This window comes from Sorex fumeus, unplaced genomic scaffold (genome assembly GCF_029834395.1).
Source record: "Sorex fumeus unplaced genomic scaffold, SorFum_2.1 ptg000169l, whole genome shotgun sequence".
Lineage (NCBI taxonomy): Eukaryota > Metazoa > Chordata > Mammalia > Eulipotyphla > Soricidae > Sorex > Sorex fumeus.
In genome coordinates this window covers 6,746,654-6,772,852 of record NW_026606226.1, presented here as the reverse complement: position 1 = coordinate 6,772,852, position 26,199 = coordinate 6,746,654, and the positions used below count along the sequence as shown (strand labels likewise).

At 43.1% G+C, this 26,199-nt stretch overlaps 1 protein-coding gene across 2 annotated transcripts in view; it reads left to right on the top strand.

Moving 5' to 3' along the window:
- The window catches only part of SIK2 (salt inducible kinase 2), a 117,786-nt gene that overhangs the window by 70,968 nt on the left and 20,619 nt on the right, over positions 1 to 26,199 (top strand). For both annotated transcript variants that reach the window (XM_056107580.1, XM_056107581.1), the window contains exons 4-6: positions 6,008 to 6,169; positions 24,860 to 24,984; positions 25,851 to 25,974. In XM_056107580.1, the coding sequence (XP_055963555.1) occupies positions 6,008 to 6,169; positions 24,860 to 24,984; positions 25,851 to 25,974 (411 nt within the window). The remainder of the gene's footprint in view (positions 1 to 6,007; positions 6,170 to 24,859; positions 24,985 to 25,850; positions 25,975 to 26,199) is intronic.

Sequence of the window (26,199 nt, the reverse complement as noted above, 5' to 3'; positions counted from 1 at the left end):
AATGTTTTAATTATGAATGTAGTTTCATATTCACAAATATGTCTCAAGGTTAAAAGTTCAACGTAAATAACGTTATAGTATATTTAACGTTGGCTCAACCCATGTTATCCTTATCCAATGCCTACCATGTACTCTTAGTATTCACTATGCTAAAAAACTATTTTTAGGTTTTTATTTAACTTAATAGGACCCTTAGTTATACATTATCTAATAGTAATTGGTAAGAACAAGTAACAGCTTAAGTTGACAAAGACTAGAGTCTTTTTTTTTTTTTTTTGGTATTGGGGTCACACCCATCAATGCACAGGGGTTACTCCTGGCTCTACATTCAGTAATTACTCCTGGCGGTGCTCAGGGGACCATATGGGATGCTGGGAATTGAACCCGGGATGGTCGCGTACAAAGCAAACGCCCTACCTGCTTGTGCTATCACTCCAGCCCCTAGATTCTTGAACTCTTATAGTGGGGTAGTTTTTTCTTTCGGTTTTTGGATCAACTCTTGCAGTGCTCAGGGGCTTCTCCCAGCAGTGCTGGGAAACCATATGGTGCCTGGATTGTCCCTGTGACTCCTGTGATGCAGCCCTGTGAGTCCAGTAATATTTTTTCTGGTTGGAGGAAAAGGTGAGGAAAGTTAGGACTATTGACATTGAAGATATTAGAGCCTCAATATCCTGAAAGAGCAAACGAGCCAGCTTTGATCACTTTATCAGAGGCCCAGAGTACATAGTGACCATATTGATGGAAAAATATTTTTATTTAAAATAATAATTAGAAATTTGAAGTCTTTGTAATGTTATGGATAAGAAACCTGTGACCAGGAATTATCAGAGGTGTTTTTGTTTTGTTTTGTTTGGCTTTTTGGTCACACCCGGTGATGCTCGGGGATTACTCCTGGCAGTATTCGAGCAACCATATGGGATGCCAAGGATCGAAGCCAGTTCAGCCACGTGCAAGGCAAATACCCTACCTGGTGTATTACCTCTGACCCTATCCAAAGTACTTTTTAAAGACTATTTGAGTATAAAATGTTAAATTAGTATTTGCCTAAAACTTTACCCCCAAATTACATTGTCAAACAACAAACACTGTCCTCCTGTTGTTCATCTATTTGCTCGAGTGGGCCCAGTAACATCTCTATTTTGAGACTTGTTGTTACTGTTTTTGGCATATTGAATACATCACAGGTAGCTTGCCAGGCTTTGCTACGCAGGCGAGACACTCTAGGTCGCTTGCCGACTCTCGGAGAGGGGCGGAGGAATCGAACCTGGCTCAGCCAGGCTGGCTGCGCCAAGGCAAATACCCTATCCGCTGTGCTATCGCTCCAGCCCCCAAATTACAAATCAATGAAATTATTAACAATCATTTCAATGTAATATTAAATGTTTAATTGCACACATTAATAATTTTTGAACTTTCACTTAGCTCCAGACTCAAGAAATGCTAATAATTTCTGACATGAGTGTTAAGCTCGAAAGCATTCTATGGTTCTGATGTCCCTGAAACGCAGGGAAATGCAGCTGACTTGGTTTCTCCACGTCTGTGATAAATACTGGGAAAGCTGACCTTTCTCCCTGGGGGAGGAGAAGGTAGAGCTGATGACAATGACGAGAAAGGGGTAACTCTCCCCCTTTCCCTTCCTGTTTTAGTTGTTGCTCGGGACAGAGGGGGGTGGGGGGAGGCAGGGGACTGGGTGGTGGTACTTGCAGCGGCTCATGTACTAGCTGTGAGGTTTACAGTGAAGTTGTACACAGAGTTCGCTGTGTCCCCAGAGATCAAAGACGGCAGTTGACCATGATTACAGTCTGTGTGGTGTTGGTGTTGTTGTGTCGGGGGGGCGGGGGCGCACACACGCTCTGCAGGGCAGAGATCTGATCCTCGGGGTCTTACCTGAAGACCTGTGCTCTGCAGTGCTCTGCCCTTGAACTGCATCTGCAGGTCCTGAGCAGATATTTTGTTTTAGGCACTTATTGGACTGGAGAGATAACTTAAAAGGCTGGAGCACATACTTTGTTATACAGGAGCCCTGGGTTCAATTCCCAATAACACAGTTCCCTGTATACTGCTCCGAGTGTCCCCTCAGAATCTAAAGCTAAATCCAAACATTCTTTGTAAATATGCAGTGCAGACACTGATGAATTATGCTGTAAAAATTAAACCATACAACCTGAACCCCACCTTTTAGTGCTTCCACTATACTTAATTTAGGGGTTGGTAAAAGATTACTTGAATTTTTGAGGTAGGATATAGTTATAGTGACTTAGATGGTGTAATGAAGTTTATAAAAAGAAAGATGAACTCACTCTTGATAACACTGCAGTGGCAGAAAGATCTGTGTAGATGTATATAATTAAGTGTTGAAAGTTTAAATGCACTTGGCAATCTGGAGGTTATTTCTATAAAAATTCTAATGAATGAATTAAACCCTGCAAGGCAGAGTTTCTCAACCCTGATTAAACCTAAGATCTTATAGGTCCCCTTGAGAGTGTATGAAAAATTTTACATCTGTGTTTATACGGAAGGATAATTTCCATCTGTGAACAGAAGGTCCCAGGCCGGAGTCCTGGGGCAAGACTTGACTGGAGTGAATGAAGAGGCCCCTTGTGACAAGCACTAAATGAAGAGTCTGAAGAGAACTGACACCTTCCAGCTAGGAATAAAGCAAATTAAAGTTTAACCACCAAAGGTGATAATTTAGACTAATTCTGTGAGAGGAGTATCTGGAGGCAAAATAAAGGGCCAAAGGTAGACTAAGGTACGAAGAGAAAGAAAAGCAATTAGTGAGAGATACGGAGGAAAAGCAGATAAATGGGAGTCCATAAGGAGAAATTTTTATGTGGGGAGCCAGTTAACTATACGATATTATTAAACATTCATAAAAGATGAGAATCTAGGGCCAGAGAGATAGTACAGTGGGTAGGGTGCTTACCTTGCACATGGCCAACTCTGGCACCACATATGTTCCTTCAAGCCATGCCAGAAGTGATCCCTGAGCACAGAGCCAGGAGTAAACCCTGAGCACCAGTGGGTGTGCCCCTGCCTTCCCAAAATAGATAAGAATCTAAGAAAGTTGCTGTTTGGGTTTTGCACATTGCCAGAATCTCACAAATCTTTTCCACTAGCCCAAACTGACTCAGTATTTTCAGCAGAAGAAATTTTTTCTATCTGGAAAAGCCAACTATTTGTGAAGAGTTGTCTTATTTATGAATACAGTTTGCTCCATTTCGTGTAGAATCTCCGGGAGGACATTACTAGGTATGGGGCTGGAGCAATAGTTCAGTGGAGAGGGCATTTGCCTTGCATGAGGCCAACCCGGGTTCAATCCCCAGCATCCCACAGGGTCCCCTGAGCACTGCCAGGAGTGATTCCTGAGTGCAGAGCCAAGAGTAACCTCTGAGCATTGCCAGGTGTGACCAAAACGTGTGTGTTTGTGTGTGTGTGTGTGTGTGTGTGTGTGTGTCCATGTGTATTATTAGCTAGGTGGAAGATATTCTCTTGTAGTAAAAGATGTTGCTCCGGGTGGATGGGTGTGGGAGGGATACTGGGATCCATGGTGGTGGGAAATGGGCACTGGTGGAGAGATGGGTACTTGATCATTGTATAATCGAAACCCAAGCACAAAAATGTACCTCATGGTGTTCCACTAATAGAAAAAAAAAAAAGATGTTGCTCTTCTTTCAGAAACTCACATTTGCCCCAAGATCCAACCCTTTTTATAAATATATGTCTCGGTTCATCCAGCAGAGAAGTGAGACTCTGATTTACTTTTAGAAATAGAAATAAAATTTCCATTTTTTAACATAGTTCAAGAACAATTTGATTATTTTGACTGCAAATTCTATTTTTTTTTTCTTAAGTGATCCTTTCCTCTGTCAGAATTCTGGGTGACTGCTAAGTGATCTATAAATGTAGTCAGACATTTTAAAGAAATTATCTTTTTGTTTGTTTGATTTATTTTTTAGTGATTTTTTTTAATGATATATACATTTTTGGCCACATCCAGCGATGCTCAGGGGTTACTCCTGGCTGTGCCTCAGGAGTTACTCCTGATGGTGCTCAGGGGACCACATCAGATGTCAGGGATTGAAATCGGTTGGCCACATGCAAGGAAAAAGTCTTACCTGCTGTGTACCATCATTCTGGCCCAAGAAATTATCTTTTTGGATTGAGATAATAACAGATAGAGAATAATATCCACAACGTCCACCTTTACATACAAAGCCCTAACGTGGAATAGCGCAATCTTGTGAGACTGGTGCGGGAAAGGACTGGGACGCACCTGTGAGAAGACCTGGCTCACTCGGTATTTGAGTCTGGACCACTCGGATGTTCTGTGCATGGTGCTGTGCATTGTGGGGAGTGCAAAAGACATTTTTGGGTCCCTCTTTACTTAAATGAAGATGTCCTTATTTTCTAAAACATTGCATTGTTCAAGTTTGTGTGTGTGTGCGTGTGCGCGCGCGCGCATGCGTGCACATGCATGCACATGCATGCAGCAGCTTTTGCGTGCACATTGAACAGTTTACACAGATCATTCAGGTGGGAACATGTTCTAAATGATCTGGAGTTCAGAGAAGAGAAATCACTTCTGCTTTACGTGATCAGGCACTGTCCAAGGGCAAAGTGCCATTTGAGCAGGATTTTGAAAGGATTGTTGGAATTTGACCAGGAATACAGTAACGCTTCAGCAAGCCCAAACTTTCTAGTTTAGATTAATTCAGAGTACCAAGCGTATGAGTTCAGCCAGTCAGCCAGATTAATTAACTAAACGCTCTAGTTATTAGCTTTCTAGTTAGATAATGAGAAGTAGGGCAAAATTTATCATTATTGGAGGGATTTTAGGAAAATTGAGACACTGATATGAACCTGCATTGTAAACTGTTAAGTGCTGCAGAATTTATAAATTTTTAGTAAACCTTGAAGATGGTATAAGTAAAAGACATGGATGTAGCAGAGAAAGTATTGGAGAATATTGACTCATATACAATTCCTTATCTTAACTTGACTCATATACAATTCCTTATCTTAACTATAAACACCTTTGGAGATTTCTCTTCACCTGTGTTCTTTCCCTTCTTTTCTCTCTCTCTCTCTCTCTCTCTCTCTCCATCACATCAGAAAATTCTTCATCTGCAGGTGAAACCTGTATGAGTTATACTACTAAGTTTCATTGCAGTCATATAAATATATACAGATTTATTTTAGTAAACTACTTTAATAGAGCGTACAATATTTCACTAAGATAGTTTGCATATTTTTCAAAGTAGATCAGTTTAGAAGACACTCATCTTGAAAAAGACATCTTGGTTAACCAAGGATAGGAATATTGTGGCTCTAAGTGGTAGAGTAAGTGCCTGCCATGAGCAAAGGTCCTGAGTTTGGTCCCTGGCATTACACAAGCCTTTCAGCACTACTGGCTACAGCCCTGGTGGCCCCAGCACTAGCAGGATTGAGCATTGCCAGAGTGGCCCGCCACAAACATCCAAAATAGAACACAAGGGAGCCCAGGAGGGAGCTCTGAGAACTGAAGCATGTGCCTAACGTGCACTGCATCCTAAGTTCCATCCCTGGAGCCCCTGTGTATGAGATTGGTATGCCCAGGAAGCCCCACACCACCAGGCCCAAGCAATTGAACTATCTGGGCATCTCCTGGAGTGCCCCAACAGCAGAACTGCCTGGGAGCAACACACACACACACACACACACACACACACACACACACACGAACAGAGGAGAGTACTTAAGCATAAAGAACATTGTTGAATTGCACTGAGTTATATGCCACTTTGTCCTGTCTGGTTGGGTTCTCTGTGTAACTGGACTCCAGTGAAATGTATTAGAATTTCTTCTCTACAGGCAAGGAACTTGGAAAACAGCATACTATTTTAACTCTAATTCTTATTCATTTGGAAAAAAAAAAGATCTTTGAGGGGGGAAAAAATCTTGAATCCATATAGTAAGGATATTTTATTTTGCAAATAATTCTAAATTTCTTTTTTTTTTTCCACAGACTATCTCGCTAATCATGGCCGGTTAAATGAGTCAGAGGCCCGGCGAAAATTCTGGCAAATCCTTTCTGCTGTTGATTATTGTCATGGTCGGAAAGTTGTGCACCGCGATCTCAAGGCTGAAAATCTCCTGCTGGATAACAACATGAACATCAAAATAGCAGGTACGGGGACAGAGCTGGCTCTGGCCTGAGGGGATGCGAGAGTGCATTCACTCAGTGTGTGTGGAAGCAGACCAGCAAGCAGATGTCCGAGCATCTCAAACCAGAGCATCAAGCTTTTTCCAAGTGTTTTCTTCATTTCCCTAGATCTGTGTGTAAGAAAAAGGGAAACAAGCCCATTATTCGTAGAATCTGATTTGTGCCCCAGTCCCTTTGTGGCAGTCTACTAGATGAGATGCTTTTGTCTGAACAGGAGAGTGACGTGGGGACTGTTTGAGCTAGAGAGAGCGTGGGTGCTGGTACTTGGTATATTTCACGTTCCTGATTACGACTGATGGCTGCAGAGAGGCCAGCTAGAGAAGAGACAAAGAGGGAAACAGAGGTAGAATGAACAAAGTTTGGGGTGCAAACGCTTCGCTCTGATAAAATGGGATTGTATTTCTAGTTATAAAAACCTTCATATTTTATATTCTAAGTTTCCTGTTCTCCACATGGTCAGAACTTTAATTCAGTCAACAGATACTTACATGCCAGGTACTTTCATTGATCCTAGGAATATAAATCAAAAAGTTATTTTCTCTGATCTTAGAAGTCTAGTAGGGAGAGAAGAATAATTAAAATGCAGTATGCTGGCTGCCCGAAAAATGCAACTAGAAATGTAATAGAAATAAATACAATACAAGAAAAATACAAAAAAGAACTAAACTCACCAACATACGTAACAAGATTCAAGTAACTAGACCAGAATATTCTCCCAAGAAATGAGCTAACCAGGTACTGCTGTTATGCATGTGGAAATTATATATAAATTCGACAGTATATATAATTCATTTTAATATTAAAGGAAAAAACAAAAAAAATACACTAGAAATGTAGGCGAAGGAACATTCACGTTCTTGAAGAGTCAGAGAAGCATCTGTTTGGCTTAGGCTTGAGAGATAAGTTAAAAGCTTACCGGGAATCGAATAAGTAAAAGTACAATATTGCAGACAAAGGCAAAGTGTCTAAATGCCACTGGCATGAGAAGGAATTGTGGTTGGAATGGACCCAGCTGCCACTCAGTGCTGGTTCACTGTTAAATCTATGAGTATGGGGGGTTGAGACAGTAGGAGCAGGTAGACAAGGACCAGCATGTGAAGGATTTTGAAGGCTGTGAACTGGATTAAGACTTCATTCTGTACAATTTTGCTTGTTGTGTCGAGTCTGCCCTGTTGACAGTTTAGGGTCGGAGTGGGGTGTAAGGGACGTCGGATAACACATTCATATTTGCATGTTAGAAAGATGTCTCTCTAGCCACACAGTAGAGGTAGGAGGGAGACGTGGTAATACTGCAGACAGGGAGATCAATATGGAGCCTGTTGCAGTGATCCAGTCTTGGAAACGTAGGGCTGAATGAGAGCAGCAGCAGCAAGGCTGAGGAAGGAAAGGAGATTATTTTGATGAAGATTTTGAAGATGATGCAGAGCATGAAGCAGAAGCTGAGCTTGCTTATCATCTGTGGTGTTGTGTTCTAGGATTGTTAAAGAGGAACAGAGAGCTATCCAACTTCTTTGTGAGAGAAGTGCACAAAGAAATTATGGACTGTCTAACTAGTTTGGATACTCACTGGACTCACTAGGTTTCAGGAGAAAGAAACTCTTGGATCTTTGGCCCCGTTGTGTAAAACAGAAATGAAAACCCTCTGATTGGTGCATTTAGCTGATTTCTTTGTATGCCGTTGACCACTTAATTATGTCTCAAGTATCTTGTGGAAGAAAAATATTTGTTACTTATCTTTGACTTTTACTTTAACTTAGTTTTACTTTAATTTCTTTTCAGTTTTTCACAAGTATTTCATTCTTTTTTTATTTTATTAAATCACAGTGAATACATAGTTGCAAAGTTATTCATGCATGAATAGCACTTAGCACTGTAGCACTGACCTCCCATTGTTCATTGCTTTGCTCCAGTGGGTGCAAGTAACGTCTCCATTGTGAGACTTGTTGTTACTGTTTTTGTCATATCTAATCCGTCAGGGTAGCTTGCCAGGCTTTGCCATAAGGGCAGGATACTCTCAGTAGCTTGCCGGGCTCTCCAAGAGGGGCGGAGTAATTGAACCTGGGTTGGCCTGGGTCGGTCACGTGCAAGGCATGAATAACTAGTTATAAAAGCCAGTATTATACATGTTTCAGAGAAATGTGAAGTTCCCTGAAGTTCCCTGAAATGTGAATTTCAGGGAATTCAGGGAAGGGATTTTCTGTTCTTGTGGTCTGTGATTTATTTTCTAATGGGATTGCCAAAATGAAGCAAAGTACTGGGGGAATGGTGAACTGGGGCCATCCCGGTGATATTCCAGAGACCGATTGTATCCCTCTCAGAGTCTTAGCCAGCAGTTCAGCACAATGGCCTGGGGTGCAGTGCAGGGATTCTCTCGGCCACCCCAAGTGGCGCCTGGCACCCCTTGAATCACCTTTTGGCAGTGCTTGGGGTCCCCTGGTGCTGCACTTGGATACACTCAGGGTCTACATCCAACCAGGGTTGTCCACATGCAAGATATATGCCATAACCCCTGCACTGTCGCAGGCCTCTAAAACAAGGTATTTTTGGAATTGGAGCTATAGCACAGCGGGTAGGGCGTTTGCCTTGCATGCGGCCAACCCGGGTTCAATCCCCAGCATCCCATATGGTCTCCCAAGCACCGCCAAGACTAATTATTGAGTGCAGAGCCAGGAGTATCCCCTGAACACTGCTGGTTATGACCCAAAAAGCAAAAAATTAAATTAAATTAAAAAATAAAACAAGGTATTTTCAAATTAATTTATCGTAGATCTATTATATACATGTAAAAATACCTACAGAGATTTGTCATTTTGAAACTGCAGTTCACAGAATTAGTGTTTCCATAGTTTCTTATATGTGTTCGCTTTTCCTGCTTGTGGGTTTTTTCATTATTTTGGTCCTTTTGCCTGGTCTCATTCATTTCACTCCTCTGTGCCAACCTTCTGTAGTGCACTTCACACAAAAAGTTTTGTTTGTTTGTTTACTTCTTTAAAATTTCAGCTGCTCAGGGATGGAGCAGTAGTACAGTGGGTAGGGCATTTGCCCTGCATATAGCTGACCTGGGTATGATCCCTGGCATCCCATTTGGTCTCCTGAGCATCACCAGGAGTGCAGAGCCAGGAGTAACCTTTTAGCATCACCAGTTATTGACCCCAAATGACCCCTCCAAAAAAAAATTTTTAATTAAAAAAATAAAACATTTACTGCCCTACACTTAACTCTCCTTAGAAAGTGCTCTCGTGTTTTGAAGTCTGTGACCACACGAAAAAGGTCACAGACCTTTGCTTCACTCTCACCTTCCTTTATGGCCAAAGCAGCAACTTCATGGAGCTCTAGAAATCTCACTAGGGAGAGAACGGTGAGACATGTGGGTGATATGCAGTAGGAATTACAAAGTGCCCTGTCCCTGACATCTTAAGAGAAACTGCCAAACACCAGAGAAACTTGTGAACTTCCTTTAATCTTACCGCCAAGCTTGCCTGACTCTCATGTACCCACCGTAATTCTGGCTTATAAGTAGGTAGACTCAGTATTTCTAATGTCATACCTACATATTTTTCTCTTGCTATTGAATTTTTGCTTTTGAGTATTGAAATGTCAAGGTTTAGATATTGTGTAGCAGATAGGCAAATGCCAGGTGTCTCTAGTTCTTTTCTGGGTTAAACTAGTCTAACCGCTTGCACTCGCTGAGCTTTCTCTGTTTTCAGGTTCTCCGCTCAATATTTGTCTCTCTCAGCAGCACTGGTTTGCTGCATTCCCCTTGGCAGTCTTTAGCTGAAACACTGAGAGATTCAGTGACTCGCTAAGGTGACACCAAGCCCAGACCTGGAATTCAGGGTGAGACTCCCCGTGTCCGTGGTATCTGTGCTGCTTGGACTGCATTGTGCGGCTGTTTCCCGGCATTACTTGGAACGATTCTGTGGTTCGGTGCTTCAATGGGGCATTCTCTCACAGGGCTCCATCCTTCTGTATTTACACATTAGTATGCTAGATTCCCTTCCTCACTAGTGGACACACTGCTGTGCATGCAGATGTTGTCTCACTCATATTTTTTTTTTTTCAGTCAGCTTCAATATTATCAACCCCAAAGGTTCAGAAAAAAATTTTTTCAGCATCAACTGTATGCCTGGGCTTAGTTCAGATATTCCAAGACAAAATGGAAACAAACGAAAAAACTCTCTCCACAAAGAATTCATCACAATCAGACCTTTACATAAATATGATACAGAAAGATAATTGTACAAGGCTATGAGATTCAGACAAAGACTGACAGCCAGGAAGAATCAGGGAAATTATTGGTTAAGAACTTGATTAAGAAGGAGACATTTCTAGTGAGATGGGGTTGGAGAGTAGGGCCCAGGGTGGAGAGAGTGTTTGAGGGTGAGGCAGGGATGGGCTGATTCATCCTTAGGTAGGGGTGCATGTTGATGCATCATAAGCAAATGAATCAACGTATGCAGCCAGACAGGCCAGAGAGAACGCCAAATGCAGAGGAATGCTGCAGGCCTGAACTGGTAGAGCATGAGTACTGAAAGGAGAGATTGGAAAAGAGCCTGGACAGATCCCCAGAGCCAGATCATGAAAGGACCACAGGCCATCAAATGTTTAGATGTGCTCCAGTGTGGCTGAAGAATCTCTTTCTGGGGCCAGAGAGATAGTACAGTGGGCAGGGCACTTGTCTTGCAGACAGCTGACTAAGTTCAATCCTTAACCCCCTATGTGGTCTCTGGAGCCTGCCAGAAGTCATCCCTGAGCATAGAGTCAGGAGTAAACCCTGAGCACCACCAGATGTGACCCCCAAGAAATCATAAAACAAAACCAGAAAAACAGAAAATCTCTTCTTAATATTTATCTTTACCTATAGATTTTAGAACATTTTTGTAATCCTGATTTCCTTTAAAAATATCGATGTTTGGGGCTGGAGCAATAGCACAGTGGGTAGGGCGTTTGCCTTGCATGTGGCCGACCCAAGTTCAATTCCCAGCATCCCATATGGTCCCCTGAGCACCGCCAGTAGTAATTTCTGAGTGCATGAGCCAGGAGTAACCCCTGTGCATCGCTGGGTGTGACCCAAAAAGCAAAAAAAAAAAAAAAAAAAAAATCAGTGTTTGATCTCTGAGAATTCTTCTTGAATTTCAAGGAAACCTAACACATTGGAAAGCTCTTGTGCTCTTTGAATTGGAAAAATTGGAAGAGCACAAAACAAAAATGCCATAATATCCCTCAAATTATTTGTTATTCTCTATAGTAAGGATGAAGAATAATGCCCATTTAATTGCTGCATGCACTGAACATATGAAGTGGTTAGCCATCTTGTATGTTGAAATTCGAGAGATGCACAGATGAAAACTAGGCTTAAAGAGAAATATTTGTCTCCTCTTATAAGACAGAAAGTTAAGTAGAACTAGCAGACATGGTTCATTTTAATCAATAAATATGACTTTGCAATCAGCTTTTGTGCTCCCTCCCTGGGTGAAGATTGCAGACACTGATTGCCAGAGAGCCGCCCACAGCTGTGTGTGCTCTTTGCCTCCATCAGGAGATCCCACTCAGCCTTTGCAAAATATACATGGTAGGATTTTCAGTATAAGAGTCAAATGCGAGGAATATTGGTTTCCACTAAGTAGTAATTGCAATTTAATTCTTTCTCCTGGTATTCTGTCTCTGACATTAAGTTGAGAACAAATGTATGAAGAATATTTAGTTTTATTCTTCATTTTTTCTAATCTGAAATGTTAATAATAAATATTAAAATGTATGAAGTGGATCAGAGAGATAGGACAGTGCATGCAGCCAACCTGGGTTTGATCCCAGCCTTACCAGAAGAGATTCCCAGAGCACAGAGCCAGGAGTAAGCCCTCAAAACAAGGAGAGAAAATAAAAATGTATGAATTAACTTGGAAATTTTTAAAACATATCATAACTCAGGGCTGGAGCGATAGCACAGCAGGTAGGGCGTTTGCCTTGCACGCAGCCGACCCAGGTTCGATTCCTCCATCCCTCTCAGAGAGCCTGGCAAGCTACCGAGAGTATCCCGCCCGCACAGCAGAGCTTGGCAAACTACCCATGACATATTCGATATGTCAAAGACAGTAACAAGTCTCACAGTGGAAATGTTACTGGTGCCCGCTCGAGCAAATCGATGAACAACGGGAGGACAGTGCTACAGTGCTACCGTCATAACTCAAACAAGGTTTTACATAATGAATCTGGAGTTTGATGTCAGGTGGTACCAGTGTGGATTCTGGACGTGCCTCTCAGTATCTTGTGTGGCCTTTAGCTGATTACTTGATCCCAAATGAGCCTGCGTTTCACTATTTATTAAACAGATTCATCTACTGTAAGGAAATGCATAGAGATTAATGATAAAGTCAGAGACAGGAAGGGTAATTGGCAAAAATATGGGTCCAGGCTACCAAGATTTGAATCCTGGCTCTACCACTTATTAGCTGCGTGATCTGGGGTACTTTTGCAGTTTCCTTATCTAAGTTTCCTCCTATCTGTAAAGCGGGAATGAAAGAAGTGCATATCATGGTTACCAGTTAATATCTGCAAGATACTTCCAACAGTGCTGTACATAGAGAGTGCTACTTAAGTGTCAAATTATTACTGTTAATTCAAGTTCCAGGCATTATTGTCTTATTGAATGTTTATTCAAATATTATCTGTATTCAGTATGTAATTGATTTCATGTGAAAACACATCCTTAAAATTTGGATGTGTAATCACCTCCCCCCTACATGTTTTTTTTTCAATTACCAAGGCCTGAAAGCCTTATTAATATAAATCTCAGAGGAAAAAGGAAAGTTTATCATTTATATTCTGAGTTGCCTCTGCTTGATGCAAATTAATTTTTTTTCTGAGAGGGACCTTAGATGTAATTAGGAATGTGTAATTGCCTGATTAACCAGCGCAACCTGTGCATCACGAGACACTGGTGATCAGCCTGAGAAGTGCTCCCTTTCCCAGTTAACTCATCATCATCTCTGAGGAACTGTCATTCCTCACTGGGAGAGCTGGAGATGGGTTTGGGGTATGTGTACACTTGTGTACACACATACACATACACACACACACACTTTTATTTCTCTATACAATATAATACAATACAATATTTGTGCCCTGGAACAAAAAAGAACGGGGAGGGACTGAAACACATAATGGCACAATGCTTATTAATAGTCGTCTGCATATGTAACTTCTGGCCAGTGGGATGGAAAACATGAACGGAGCAAACACAAGACCCCATGTGCCCAGCACTCACAGTGCCTGCGCCTTGGTGTGGGGAGGAACCCCACTAGGGTTTGGCTTGAGTCTGGTGTGGGTCCCGCTCCCTTCCCTTCCCTTCCCTTCCCTTCCCTTCCCTTCCCTTCCCTTCCCTTCCCTTCCCCCCCTCCCCTCTCCTCCCCTCCCCTCCCCTCCCCTTCCCTTTTGAGCGGAGGACGCGCTTGTATTTGGTTCATCTGAATCATGGATCACATTTCATCTCAGCCCTGGGGATTGTGCTCTTTCCCTCCTGACAGGTAGGGAGGGAGGAACTGAGCTTTGGAAGGAAACTTCGGGGCTGACCTTTTCGTGGTGTCGCTGGCGGGCAGTGAAGTATGTGCTGACGTCAGAGTTGGCTGCTGTGACCGCTCCGTGTGGGCCCTGGGTCAGCCCTTCTCCAGCGCTCTACCTTCCTACCTTTCCTTTCCTCTCGCAGCTGCTTCTTTACCCCTCGCCAGACAATTTCAGAAGATCCCCGATTCTTGATTCTTTGTCAAGACTGGCATCGGGTATTTCAGAAACAGGAATAAATTTAACCCTGTAACCGTCCACAGGTCTGTGGAAGGATTTTTAAGTTATGAGTTCGATGTTGCAACACAGTGCTGGAGATTAAAAGTTGCCATGGTTGTATTGATTCCTAGAAAACATTTTCTTTTTCTTAGCTTGAAGACTGTTCTAAATGTTTTTGTTTTCTTTTTTAAAAAAAAATAATGACTTGAAGACATTTTTCTTTCACCTAATAGCTTATCCTATGTATTCTTTGTCACGTAAAAGCTCTGGAAGCATTTAACCATCACAGTGAGCCATTGCAATAAACATTGACAGGCTTGTTAACAACTTCTCTTCTCTATATGTGGGTTTCCTTAATTTTCTCACTCGAGACTGTCCTAGGGACCAGCAGCATGGGCAGCACGTGGAGGGTTAGTACAAGTGCAGAGTCCAGACCCAACCTTAGATCTGCTCAACCAAAATCCACATTTTAGCAGATCCCAAGGTAATTTCTCTACAGACTATTGTGTGCTCCATTTTATCTCATAAAGCAACACAGAGGGCCAGGGGGACAGCTCAGCGGGAGATCACTTCCCTTGCACATGTGAAGTCCCTGGGTTCAATCCCAGACAACACAAATAAAAGTTGGAAGGGACAAAAAATAATTCTCATATGTTCCTATCAGACAATAATCATCAGTTTATTGACTGTAAGATTCAATTATTTCTAAAACATTGACTTCTGTTAGCACGTGTGGATATTGATTATATTATTTAATGATGACAATAATAATAATTGATTTTGGTTATCAGGAAGGCACGGTCGTCAAATAAATCCCTGGTTAGCTAGGGAAGAGGTTCTGAGAGCTTTTGAGGCCAAGTAGATTTCTATCAGTCAACAGCAGTTGATTATTCTGAGATTAAAGACTCTATCTCACCCTCTGCCTCCTATATGCCTTATATGGGAGATATAGCTACACTTGAACCCGGAAATATATTTTAAAAATCTCAAAACCATTGTTCAAGAACAATGTAATGGTACATGCCTTTACACTGTGGGAATGAGAATGTATGTTCATATATACACACACATACACACTGTCTGCAGATTTCTTGTAGGTTCCTGGAATTCCCACATATACAAGCAGTTCTCTGGACACCATCTCGCAAACCTGCAATTTAACCCATCTCTGCGACAACCTACCTGAGGCAGTATCCGTTAAGGGCTCAGTTCAAAATTGCCCTATGCCCCCACTTCAGAGGGAATCACAGCGATGTTGTTACTTTTGCTGCTGAGTGAGACCTGTATATCCAAGATTCCGATCTCCCACCCCCAAAAGTTCAGTTAATTTGCTAGAGCAGTTTACAGAACTCAGAGAAGTATCTTATTTTCTCAATTTACCAGTTTCTGGTAAAAGTATGTAGTCGGGAACTAGTGGAGAGAAGAGTGCATAGGGCGGGGTGTGAAACAGGACATGTAGTTCCCACACTCTCTGCAGGTGTGCCCCGCTCCACACTTTCATCAGTCCAGAACTCTGAATCCTGGCCTTTGGATTTTCATGGAGGCTGTGCTATAGAAGCATGATTGGTTAGGGCATTGGTCACAGGGGCAGATAATGGCGTCTGACGAACATTTCAAATCTCTTATGGTTGTTTCCACTGGCAACCAGCCTCCTAGGTGCTTTCCAGAAATCACTCATTTGGGCTGGAAAGATAGTACAGCTGGAAGGGTGCCTGCCTTGTGTGCAGCCAACCCAGATTCAAACCCTAATATCCCATATGGTCCCATGAGCACCTCCTAGACTTGATTCCTGAGCACAGAGGCAGAAGTAACCCTAGGTTACTTCTGCATCGCTGGATGTGACTCAAAAACAAAACACACACAAAAACCCCAAACCAACCCCCCCCCCAGAAAAACCAGCCCAAAATCACTCATTAACATAACAAAAGGAATGTTTGCCACTATTAGGTCAGGAGATTCCAGGGGTTTAGGAACTCTGCCAGAACCTAGTGGAAAACCAAGTATTTTTTGTGGGCGGGAAGGGGTCTGAGGGGGAGTGTGACAGGGACCACATCCAGTGATGCTTACTCCTGGCTCTGAGCTCAGGGATCACTCCTGGTGCCTTCCCCCCCACCCCCCTACTGTCTCCCAAGCATATGTTTTGACTTATTTATCACAACAGCACAGCATGAAAAGGACAAACTGTTTAACACATCATGCGTTCTTTTTTTTTTTTTTTTTTTTTTTTTGCTTTTTGGGTCACACCCGGCGATGCACAGGAGTTACTCCTGGTTCATGCACTCAGGAATTACTCCTGGCGGTGCTCGGGGGACCATATGGGATGCTGGGAATCGAACCTAAGTTGGCTGCATGCAAGGCGAACGCCCTACCCGCTGTGCTCCAACCCCCACATCATGCATTCTTAAAATGATTATAGAACCCTAAAATGAATGGGCGTATATATTTTTAACATTTCCTTTGTAAACCTCCTAATTTTTCCTATTTCTGTATTAAAGATGCCACTGACCTAGCATCCATTATTGTAAAGCAGAGAAAGCCCCTACCATCTGCTTGGCAGAGGGATAAGTTAGAAAAACTTTGACGGTAATTAATGTAAAGGACCTTTTATTTTTGACAGCCTTACCTTCAATTTTCAATGGGGTTAAACTTCTCTGTCTCGTGGCATTCTTAGAACTCTGATACAGTGAAAAGGAATATCTGGCTCCGGATTCAAAGCCTGTATTTGAGGACCAGCTACACCGTGCACAGCTCTAGACACTTAAGCAAGTCTATAGCTACTTAACCATTTTTTTCTGTTTTTTTCTGGGCCAGGGTATGGGGGAGAGTAAAGACATAGTAGGGCAACATCTGGCAGTGATGAGAGACTATTGCTGAGTCTGTGCACAAGAGTAACAGTGCTCTGACAGTGCTCTGAGGATCATATGCAGTTCCAGGGTCTGATGCATGCAAGAAAAGAGTCTTACCCTCTGCACAGAGTCTCACCAGCCCTCAATTAAGCACTTTGAACTTCAGTTTTCTCCTTTGTAAGGTCAAGACTCTCATACCTCCTGGGTGGGGGAGGGGGGGTGCCTCACATCAGGATTAGATGAGATAATACCACGACCACGACCACCCTGTTGTTCTTCGATTGCCTCGAGCAGGTGCCAGTAACGTCTTCTTCATCCTAGCCCTGAGATGTTTTTTAAAAGTGCCATATTCAAGGCTTTTTCAGGGTTAGGAGAATGAGACCCATCATTGTTACTGGTATTTGGCATATTGGGTATACCACGGGGAGTTTGCCAGACTCTGCCGTGTGGGCAGGTTACATTTGGTAGCCTGCCAGTTTGTCCAAAGTAGGAATGAGATGATAAGATGTCGCATTTGTGGCCGCGCGCTTCCGGGAGCTGAGTGTGATAATCTCTGGATCCTGGCCGTTGTTGGAGTTACACGGCAGTTGGTGGGTGTAACTGTCTAGTTACTGGCAGGTCCAGTCCCAAACCGTGCAGGCTTGGAGATCTCAGCCCCGGGTCCCACACACCTGGGTTCCTCTGCCAGTTCTTTTATGTGTGAGGCTCATCCAAGTGTGTGGAGAGTGGTCCCAGCATGGCCTTGGCTGGGCCCCGAAGGTCTTCAGCTGTTGGGCCCTGGTGGAGACAGTCAGGCACAGGGTAGGAGACTCTGCCTTGTTCTCTCCCGGGAGCTGAGTGTGATAATCTCTGGATCCTGGCCGTTGTTGGAGTTACACGGCAGTTGGTGGGTGTAACTGTCTAGTTACTTACCACAAAAATAAATTCCAAATATAAAATGCTTTGCCCAAAGTATATCTGACATAAATGGTTAGGGTAGGGTTCTAATTCATAGACCATGTTGCAAGATCAGTTGTCGTTTTGTTTCTAAAACTTCTTGTGATTTTATATTGAACTTTCTTAAAATTGAGAAGCTAAAAGGTTCTTTGAGAAAAACTTGTCTTTTTCCCAGCAATGTTCAAGAAATGTTGGAAATCATGATTGATCTGACAAATTCAAGCTATGTTATAAGGGAGAGTTGAAACAATTACTCCCACGCAAATGACAAATTACTGAAGGAGAAAAGCTTCTACCTTCAAAATTTTGTCAGAGTTGCTCAATCATGTATGAATAAAAATAGTTTCAACATAGATAATGCCAGACCGAATCCTGGACTAGAGTGAGAAGTAGTGGAATGAACTCATGGATCATTTGGGGATTATATATATATATATATATATATATATAAATTATATATATGCAAAAATAAATATAACCGTGTATATGCAAGAGCTATCATCTATACATTTATTTTCTGCTTCCTTTTGCTGACAGGACCCAGAAGCAATGACAGCCCTGATAAAATGCAAACATCTATATCTTAGTCTTGCTTTTTTAAATGCCATTTCTCTGTGAAAGGTATGAGGGTCTCCATAGAAAACTAGTTGATCCCAGGGCCAGGCAAAGGAAAATAGAAGATAATCCTATACATCTTCTGGTATAAGAAAAAAGCTTTAGATAAAAGGAATTTGGCTTGGTTTTTGTTTTTGGGGGGGAGTTTTTTTGTTTGTTTGTTTGTTTGTTTTTTGGTGTGGTGTTATTTTTTTTTTTTTGAGGTATACCCAGTGGTGCTCAGGGCTTACTCCTGGCCCCGTGCTCAGGATACCACTCCCAGAGGAGCTCAGGGAGACTATATGTTGTTTTGCGAATCCACCACATTTACATTACAAGGCAAGCATCATAGCCACGGTGCTACCTCTCTGGACCTAAGATGAACTTTTTGTTTTTCAGTGTCAGGAATTGAAGCCAAGGCCTCACAGATGCATGTGGTCTGCCACTGGTCACATTCCCCCATCCCTAAAATGAAATTTGTAAAGAATAAGGTCATGTTGGAAGGACAGAGGAGCAAATCTGAATTAATTCCTAATGACCTAAATAACCGTTTAGGCATCAAAATAAATCACAGAGACATTGAATTATAAGCCATAGAATAAATGTCTGTCAAATATATTACAATATTATAACAAACACTGTCCTCCCGTTGTTCATCGATTTGCTCGAGCGGGCCCAGTAATGTCTCCATTGTGATACTTCTTGGTACTGTGTTTGGCATATTGAATACTCTCGGCAGCTTGCCAGGCTCTCCAAGAGGGGCGGAGAAATTGAACCCGGCTCCGCCAGGCTGGCTGCGCACAAGGCAAACGCCCTACCACTGTGCTATCACTCCAGCCCACAATATTATAAATGATATATAATAAGTAAATAAAAGGGAAAGAAGAGACATGGAAAAACTCAGCAGATAGCACCGTAAAAAGAGAACAGAATTAGGGGCTGGAGCGATAGCACAGTGGATAGGGTGTTTGCTTTGCATGCAACGGGTTTGAGTCCCTGCGTCCCATATGGTCCCCTGAGCACCGCCAGGAGTAATTCCTGAGTGCATGAGCTAGGAATAACCCCAGTGCATCACCGGTGTGACCCAAAAAACAAAACAAAACAAAAAAAAAACAAAAAAGAGAGAGAGAGAGAGAGAAAGAGAAAGAGATCAGGATTAGTCTCACAGTGACTTGAAACTGCATGGTCCTCTGAACATTGCCACCTCTGGCCCCCAAAAAAACAGTGTTTTAGGATTAGTCTCCCCCATAAGTAAACTTTGCAGCACGCTCCCCTGGTACGATTTACTAATCGAGACTTCATGACACCAAGGTGATGTGTTCCCCCAAATTCCTCATCTCAGGCTAAAAGTAAAAAAAGTAAAGGCCCTCCCGTTGATCGTCGATTTGCTCGAGCGGGCCCAGTAACGTCTCCATTGGAGACTTTGTTGTTACTGTGTCTGGCATATCGAATACTCTCGGTAGCTTGCCAGGCTCTCATCTCAGGCTAATCATGAAAAAAAACAGCCCTCGGTCGAACCAGGATTGAGGAACTGCCTGTAAAGTCCCTGACCTGGTGCTTTTTGTGGTCGTGAAAAGCAAGTAAAATACTGAGGGGCTGGCCCAAATTGGAAAGCTCCGGGAGGTCGGGCAGCTTAACTCCAGTGTGTGGTCTTAAATATTTGCTCTGAAGCATTCATGGAAACATTGGTGAAAGATTAATCAGGTCTGTGGTTTAGTTAACAGTATTGAATCCATGTTACTTTCTTAGTTTGGTATATGGTAGATAAAATGCTAACACTAGGGAGAGTTGGCTGAAAAGTATAGGGAGTTCTCCTTTATCATTGTAGCTCTCTTGTAAATCTGAAATTATTTCTAAATTTATATATATACATATATATATAATAGCACAGTGGGTAGCACAGTGGGTAGGGCATTTGCCTTGCACACGGCCAACCCAGGTTCGATTCCTCCATCCCTCTCGGAGAGCCCATCAAGCTACCGAGAGTATCCCACCTGCACGGCAGAGCCTGGCAAGCTCCCCGTGGTGTATTCAATATGCCAAAAACAGTAACAAATCTCACAATGGAGGCATTACTGGTGCCCGTTCGAGCAAATCGATGAACAACAAGAGGACAGTGATACATACATACATATATATATATATATATATCAGCATGAATCCAGCTTTGCATGGTATACATTTTATGACAAAATAGGGAGGAAATGAAGGGGTGTAGCAATAGTAATTTGGGCATCAAACTATCAACCTTGTGGATCAGAACGTTAAAGACACATTGAGCTAGGAGAACTCTTTCTGTCCACCCAGCAAGGCCAGGCTACATCTGAGTCCAGCCGAGGACAGGAATGCCCAGGTGGTTGTTTCCATAAGACTTCCCAAAATTCAGAGAGTAGCGCGGACTCTCTTGTTGTTCTGCCTTGCTGTGGGGCTGTCCTCTGTGTCTGCACAGTGCTGGAAGCACACATGCACCCCAATGTCTCCTAAAGGAATGAAACACTTCGGTTGGTTTGATGAAGCACGTGTTTGAGAAGCGATAAGAAGCGAATTGTGTTTCGCACTGCCGTTTTTGCGTTTCTTCCCTCTTACTCACCCCTCAGTTTATTATAAACTTGTAGGCAGAAAGCTGCAAACTGTGAATGAGGCAAATTATCCAGATTCCTGTGAAAAAGTAATGTCTTTTATTTTTAAGTGTCTTTCCATTGCCACTTCTTAAACCTGACAATTATTAACTTGCTCAAAAATAGCTGCATTTCCCTATGCAAGGAAAGGACATGAAGGTGGTGGTGACCAGTGAGGACTCAGTAGTCAGGCTTGCTTTCAGTTCCACTTCTTCAGCCCTGCATAACTTCTAGCAATGGACTGTATTTTCTTTCCTTTCTCCTATAATAAGGAAACTTTCTAGGGGTGCTATTAAAAAAAAAAAACATTTTCAGAGAAATAGGTCAGCTTCTGGCACATGGTGAGCACTTTTGAAAGAGATGGTGGCAGTATATTTATTCAGCAAGCCTTATTGAATAGTTGCTACCTACAGCAAGTATGTTTAGTGCTGAGTGTACAGACCCATTCATTCTCTCCTTCCTATCCTCAAGGAAGTCTCTCTGATGAAGAAAATATAAGTTAAACCAGAGGGAGAAGAGCACCCATTCTCTCTGTTCTATCTAATAGATTATTCAACTGTTTATTGAGCACCTACTATATTTTAATGCATGCCTAAAACATGTTTGTTATCTGTATATAATTACATAAAGTACTACAGATATGGACTGGAGCAATAGCACAGCGGGTAGGGCGTTTGCCTTGCACACAGCCGACCCAGGTTTGATTCCTCCGTCCCTCTCGGAGAGCCTGGCAAGCTACCGAGAATATCCCGCCTGCATGGTAGAGCCTGGCAAGCTCCCCATGGGTATTTGTTATGCCAAAAAAACAGTAACAACAAGTCTCACGATGGAGACGTTACTGGTGCCTATTCGAGCAAATTGATGAACAATGGGAGGACAGTGCTACAGTGCTACTACAGATACATACACACAAACACTCATGTAGAGTGATCACAATTTACTCACAATTAACTTTGTGAAGTGTACATATTGCCCCCATTTTTCAAATGAGGAAACCAAAACTTCAAGAAGTTAAGTCATTTTCCCAAGATCACACAACTAAGTAGAGATCTAGGGTTTAAGTCCCAATCTACTTGACACCAGAGTCTCCCTTATCAGAACCAGATGGTGACAAATACAGTGTGTAAGAGCTCTGAGATTATAGGAGACCTTTGTGATAGCTTCAGTGACCTGGTTGACTTTCTGTGTTCCTTTGAAAGTCCCTAAAAGCCCAGGTGCCTGTTTTCATCTGTTACCTACAGAGCAGGGAGGTGAACATCTATTTTGTATACTTCGAAGTGACCAGAAAACATGTTTCGTCCTAACTGTCACAAGCAGTGGTCAAGGCTGGGCCTCCCCGAGCTACTTTTCTGGCCTCTTGCTCCCTCCTTTCTGGGAGGGGCATCCAGGCCTCTGTCCCAGTGTGTCCCCCAGAGCCGGGGGCCAGCTCAGAAAGTCACAGCTCCGCAGTGGCTCTTGGAGATGTTCAAACTTTACAGTGCTATTTGGAGAGTGGCCCCGACTTGTACTAAAACTCATCCTGTGATTATGGTTTAAAGTACAGCAATTATTGTACCTATTTCAGGATCTCTAAACACATCCCAGTGCCGCTTGCGCTGTGCTGTGAGTGGAATTAACATTTCCCTCTTTAAATGTTCTTTGAGCCCCTTGACTTCATTTGCTCATCTAGCTTTTCGAGAGTTCTAGAAACCTGCATGCGCATGGATGTGTAGGTCATGGTGTGATGTGTGGTTAGCCACAGAAGTGAAGTTGAGGAGAGAACAGCTCTCTTGAGTCATTTTGGAAAGCAAGTCAGGGCTGACCTGCACCCCTCCCGTCTGAGGGAACAGGTTCTTGCCTCAAGTCCTGGAGGCCAAGAACAGACCCCAGTGGGTTCCCCCAGGGTTAGACGGAGCCTGAGGACTTTCCTCACATGCACCTGCTCCTCTAGGTATTTTTTTATTTTTGGGGTGTGTGTGTATGTTTTAATTTGAGCTACATTAGTTATTTTTCTATTTTATTTTTGTCGTAGTTGAGAAGACATCGCTTCCAGCAGTGATAAATAATGTTTAGACTTTGGATGCACAGAAGTACTGCGTACCAGAGCCTGAATCTTCTTTTCTCCCTTCTTATTGGCTCTAGACCTCTGCTCTGAAAGGCAGGGCTGTGTGATGATGGCTTCCAGCAAGGAGAAGCTGACATTTCCCATCTCCTGTAGCCCAGGCAGTGGATGGTTTTAATCTCATTGCATGCTCCCAGCAATCTAAATGTGTCGGTGGATTAGCCTCACCCACATTCACAGATACGGCAGGTTCAGGGAAGTTCAATCATTTACCCAGGGGATTTGCAGTGCGAACATGGTGAAGCTGGAAATGGCTTTCTCCTGGCTTCACAGGTGTGCTCAGCCCTGGAGCTGCCGGCTCAGGAAGTGGGTCTGTTGTTCACGGTACCGCTGACTGCACACAGAGTGTGTGGAATCTGCAAGTGTGGATAGCGGATGAGCTAACTCACAGCAGCCTGTGGGCCATGGGCCCTACAGAGGTCAGCTTTGGAGTCAGAGACACTGAGGCTCACAAAGACTGAACTGGATGGCCCATGGCCAGTCAAGCTGGTTCTGGAGATGCCATCGGGTCCGCCCCCCACCCCACCCCCACCCCCCCAGACACCTAAAATCTCTCTGTCCTTCTGGTGCTGGGTGCTGCTGGGAGACATAGCCAGTTTCTGTCACTAAGACATTGTTTTTCATGTAAGTGTGATGCATAGGAACCAGAAGGCCGAGGGTACAAGCTGACACTTGTACCAGGGCTGAGTTTTCCTCTTCTATCTCGTGCATACTGAAAACATCCGAGTATTCTGTTTCCAGAGTGCATGCTGCGTATCTAAGCTGTAGATTCGGTATGACTAATATCAGAGAGGAAGGACATTAACTCTTGAAATAGAATGTCACTGTGTCCCCTGAATGAGTAATGAGGGGGTGCTGGGGATCGTTGCGGGGTGGCAGGGCCATCGAGTCACCGCCTGGTCATGAGCTCCTCAGCTGTGCCCCAGCCTGACTCCGGATGTAGGGAGTGGTTGCTTAGGAGACACTTAGAGCAGCCTAAGTTTTCACTCTTGTTTCTTACCTTAGAGAGCACATAAAATAAAGAGATCTAAATTGTGGAATAACTAAAATTCTGAAACTGTCATTCAAGTTAGACCCCACCAGTGGTGGTTGATTTTTTTGTCGTTGTTTGTGGGTTTTTTGTTTTGGTGGGTGTTTTGTTTTTTGTTTCTGCTGGTGATGTTGATTTGGGGCCACACTTGGTGCTGCTCAGGGGTGGTCCCTGGCTCCATGCTCTGGAGTGAGCCCTAGCAGCTCAAAAGGCATATTTTGGTGTTAGGGATTGGTGAACCCAGGTTGGCAGGATGCAAGGAAAGCACCTTAATGCCTGTACTAGCTCTCTGGCCCCACCAAGCTGGGTTGTTTTTTTTTTTTTCCCAACTTTAAAGTATCTTGGGAATGGGAAGATGGCTCCAAGGACTAGCATGCAAGTTTTGCATGCAGAAGCCCAGGGTTTGATCCCAGAGAATGCGTGGGACCCCAGGTATCACCTAGTTTGGCGCAAAAGCAAAAAGCAAACATAACCCCACCCCCCAGAAAAAAAGAGAAAAAAACCAAGAGGATTTGAAGTCTTTTTATCATCTCTCAGTCATTTCTTTTGATTTATTGCCACACTCATTCCATCAATACTTCTTACATACTTAATATTTGCTGAGTAATTAGCCAATACACTCTGGAAGCTAGAGTCCGCGCCCCCAGGGCCATGCTATTGACCTTGTTAGATAACCGCGCTGGAGGTGTTTTACAGAGGGTTTGTACAGCGTGAACGCGTAGGTGAGAGTAACATTTATTTCTGTCTCCCTAGATTTCGGTTTTGGAAACTTCTTTAAAAGTGGCGAGCTGCTGGCAACTTGGTGTGGCAGCCCACCCTACGCAGCCCCCGAAGTCTTCGAAGGGCAGCAGTACGAAGGACCACAGCTGGACATTTGGGTATTGCTTTGCTTTGCTGTGTTTGAGGCACCGATAAGGACAATATTTGGTTTCTGACTCACCTTTGAAGCGTCGGTTCCCTCCACAGAGGCAGCACTTGACGCTTTCCCTGTCTGCCGGGCTGGCATTATTAGCCTGAGCAGCTTGAATTGCACTTTGGAGAAGGCTTTCTAGGGACAGGCATTACCATCCAATTTTCAGCACCATTTAAGTCAAGTCAGAACCAGAAAGCATGAAATTCAGATCTCTTGGTATTTACTCTAGTAGACTTTATTGCAGTATTCGAGTTTTTTAGATTTTAGACTTTATTGCAGTACTTAGGTTCTGTAGATTTTTTTCCAGATTTTTTTTTTAAATCACTGGGCAATGATACAATCACAAAATTGTTCATGATTGAGTTGCAGCCATACAGTGTTCCAACACCCATCCCTTCACCAGTGTACATTTCCCACCACAATGTCCCCAGTTTCCCTCCTGCCTGATCCTCTCTCCCCTGTCTCACGCCCCCCACACCTGCTAAAATGCCTATGTGGTAGGCATTTTTCTCTTCTCTCTCTCTCTCTCTCTCTCTCTCTCTCTCTCTCTCTCTCTCTCTCTCTCTTCCCTCCCTCTCTCCCTCCCTCCCTCCCTCTTTTCCTTTAGGCACTGTGTTTTTGCCAATACTGTTACTGAAAGGGTATCATGCATATCATTTTACCTCCTTTCAGCACTCAGTTTCTGTCCAGAGTGTTCATTTACAACTATCAAAATTCAAAGAGGAATGTTTCGGTCTATTTGACTTTAAGAGCCCTGGCGATGGAGGTCTAGGAAGACAAAAAGCACAGTTGAAGTTCCCAGGAGAAAGTGACTGTGATTTTCTTCCCTAGAGCATGGGAGTTGTTCTTTATGTCCTTGTTTGTGGAGCTCTGCCTTTTGATGGACCAACTCTTCCAATCTTGAGGCAGAGAGTTCTGGAAGGAAGATTCCGGATTCCGTATTTCATGTCTGAAGGTAACAGCTCATTCATCTCACTTATGAATTGCGCTTTATAGCATCTATGCTCCACATGAAATGCCTTGGTAAAAACTTTCTTCTTTCTAAGAATTCGGATGTCAAATAAAATGACTTAATGACTTTTAAAATCATATAAATAATCCCTCCACTCCGTGTAATTGATGAAAGTTTCATTCTTCCCACTCTTGCCTGAAAGCAGAAAGTTTCCCACAGTAATAACAG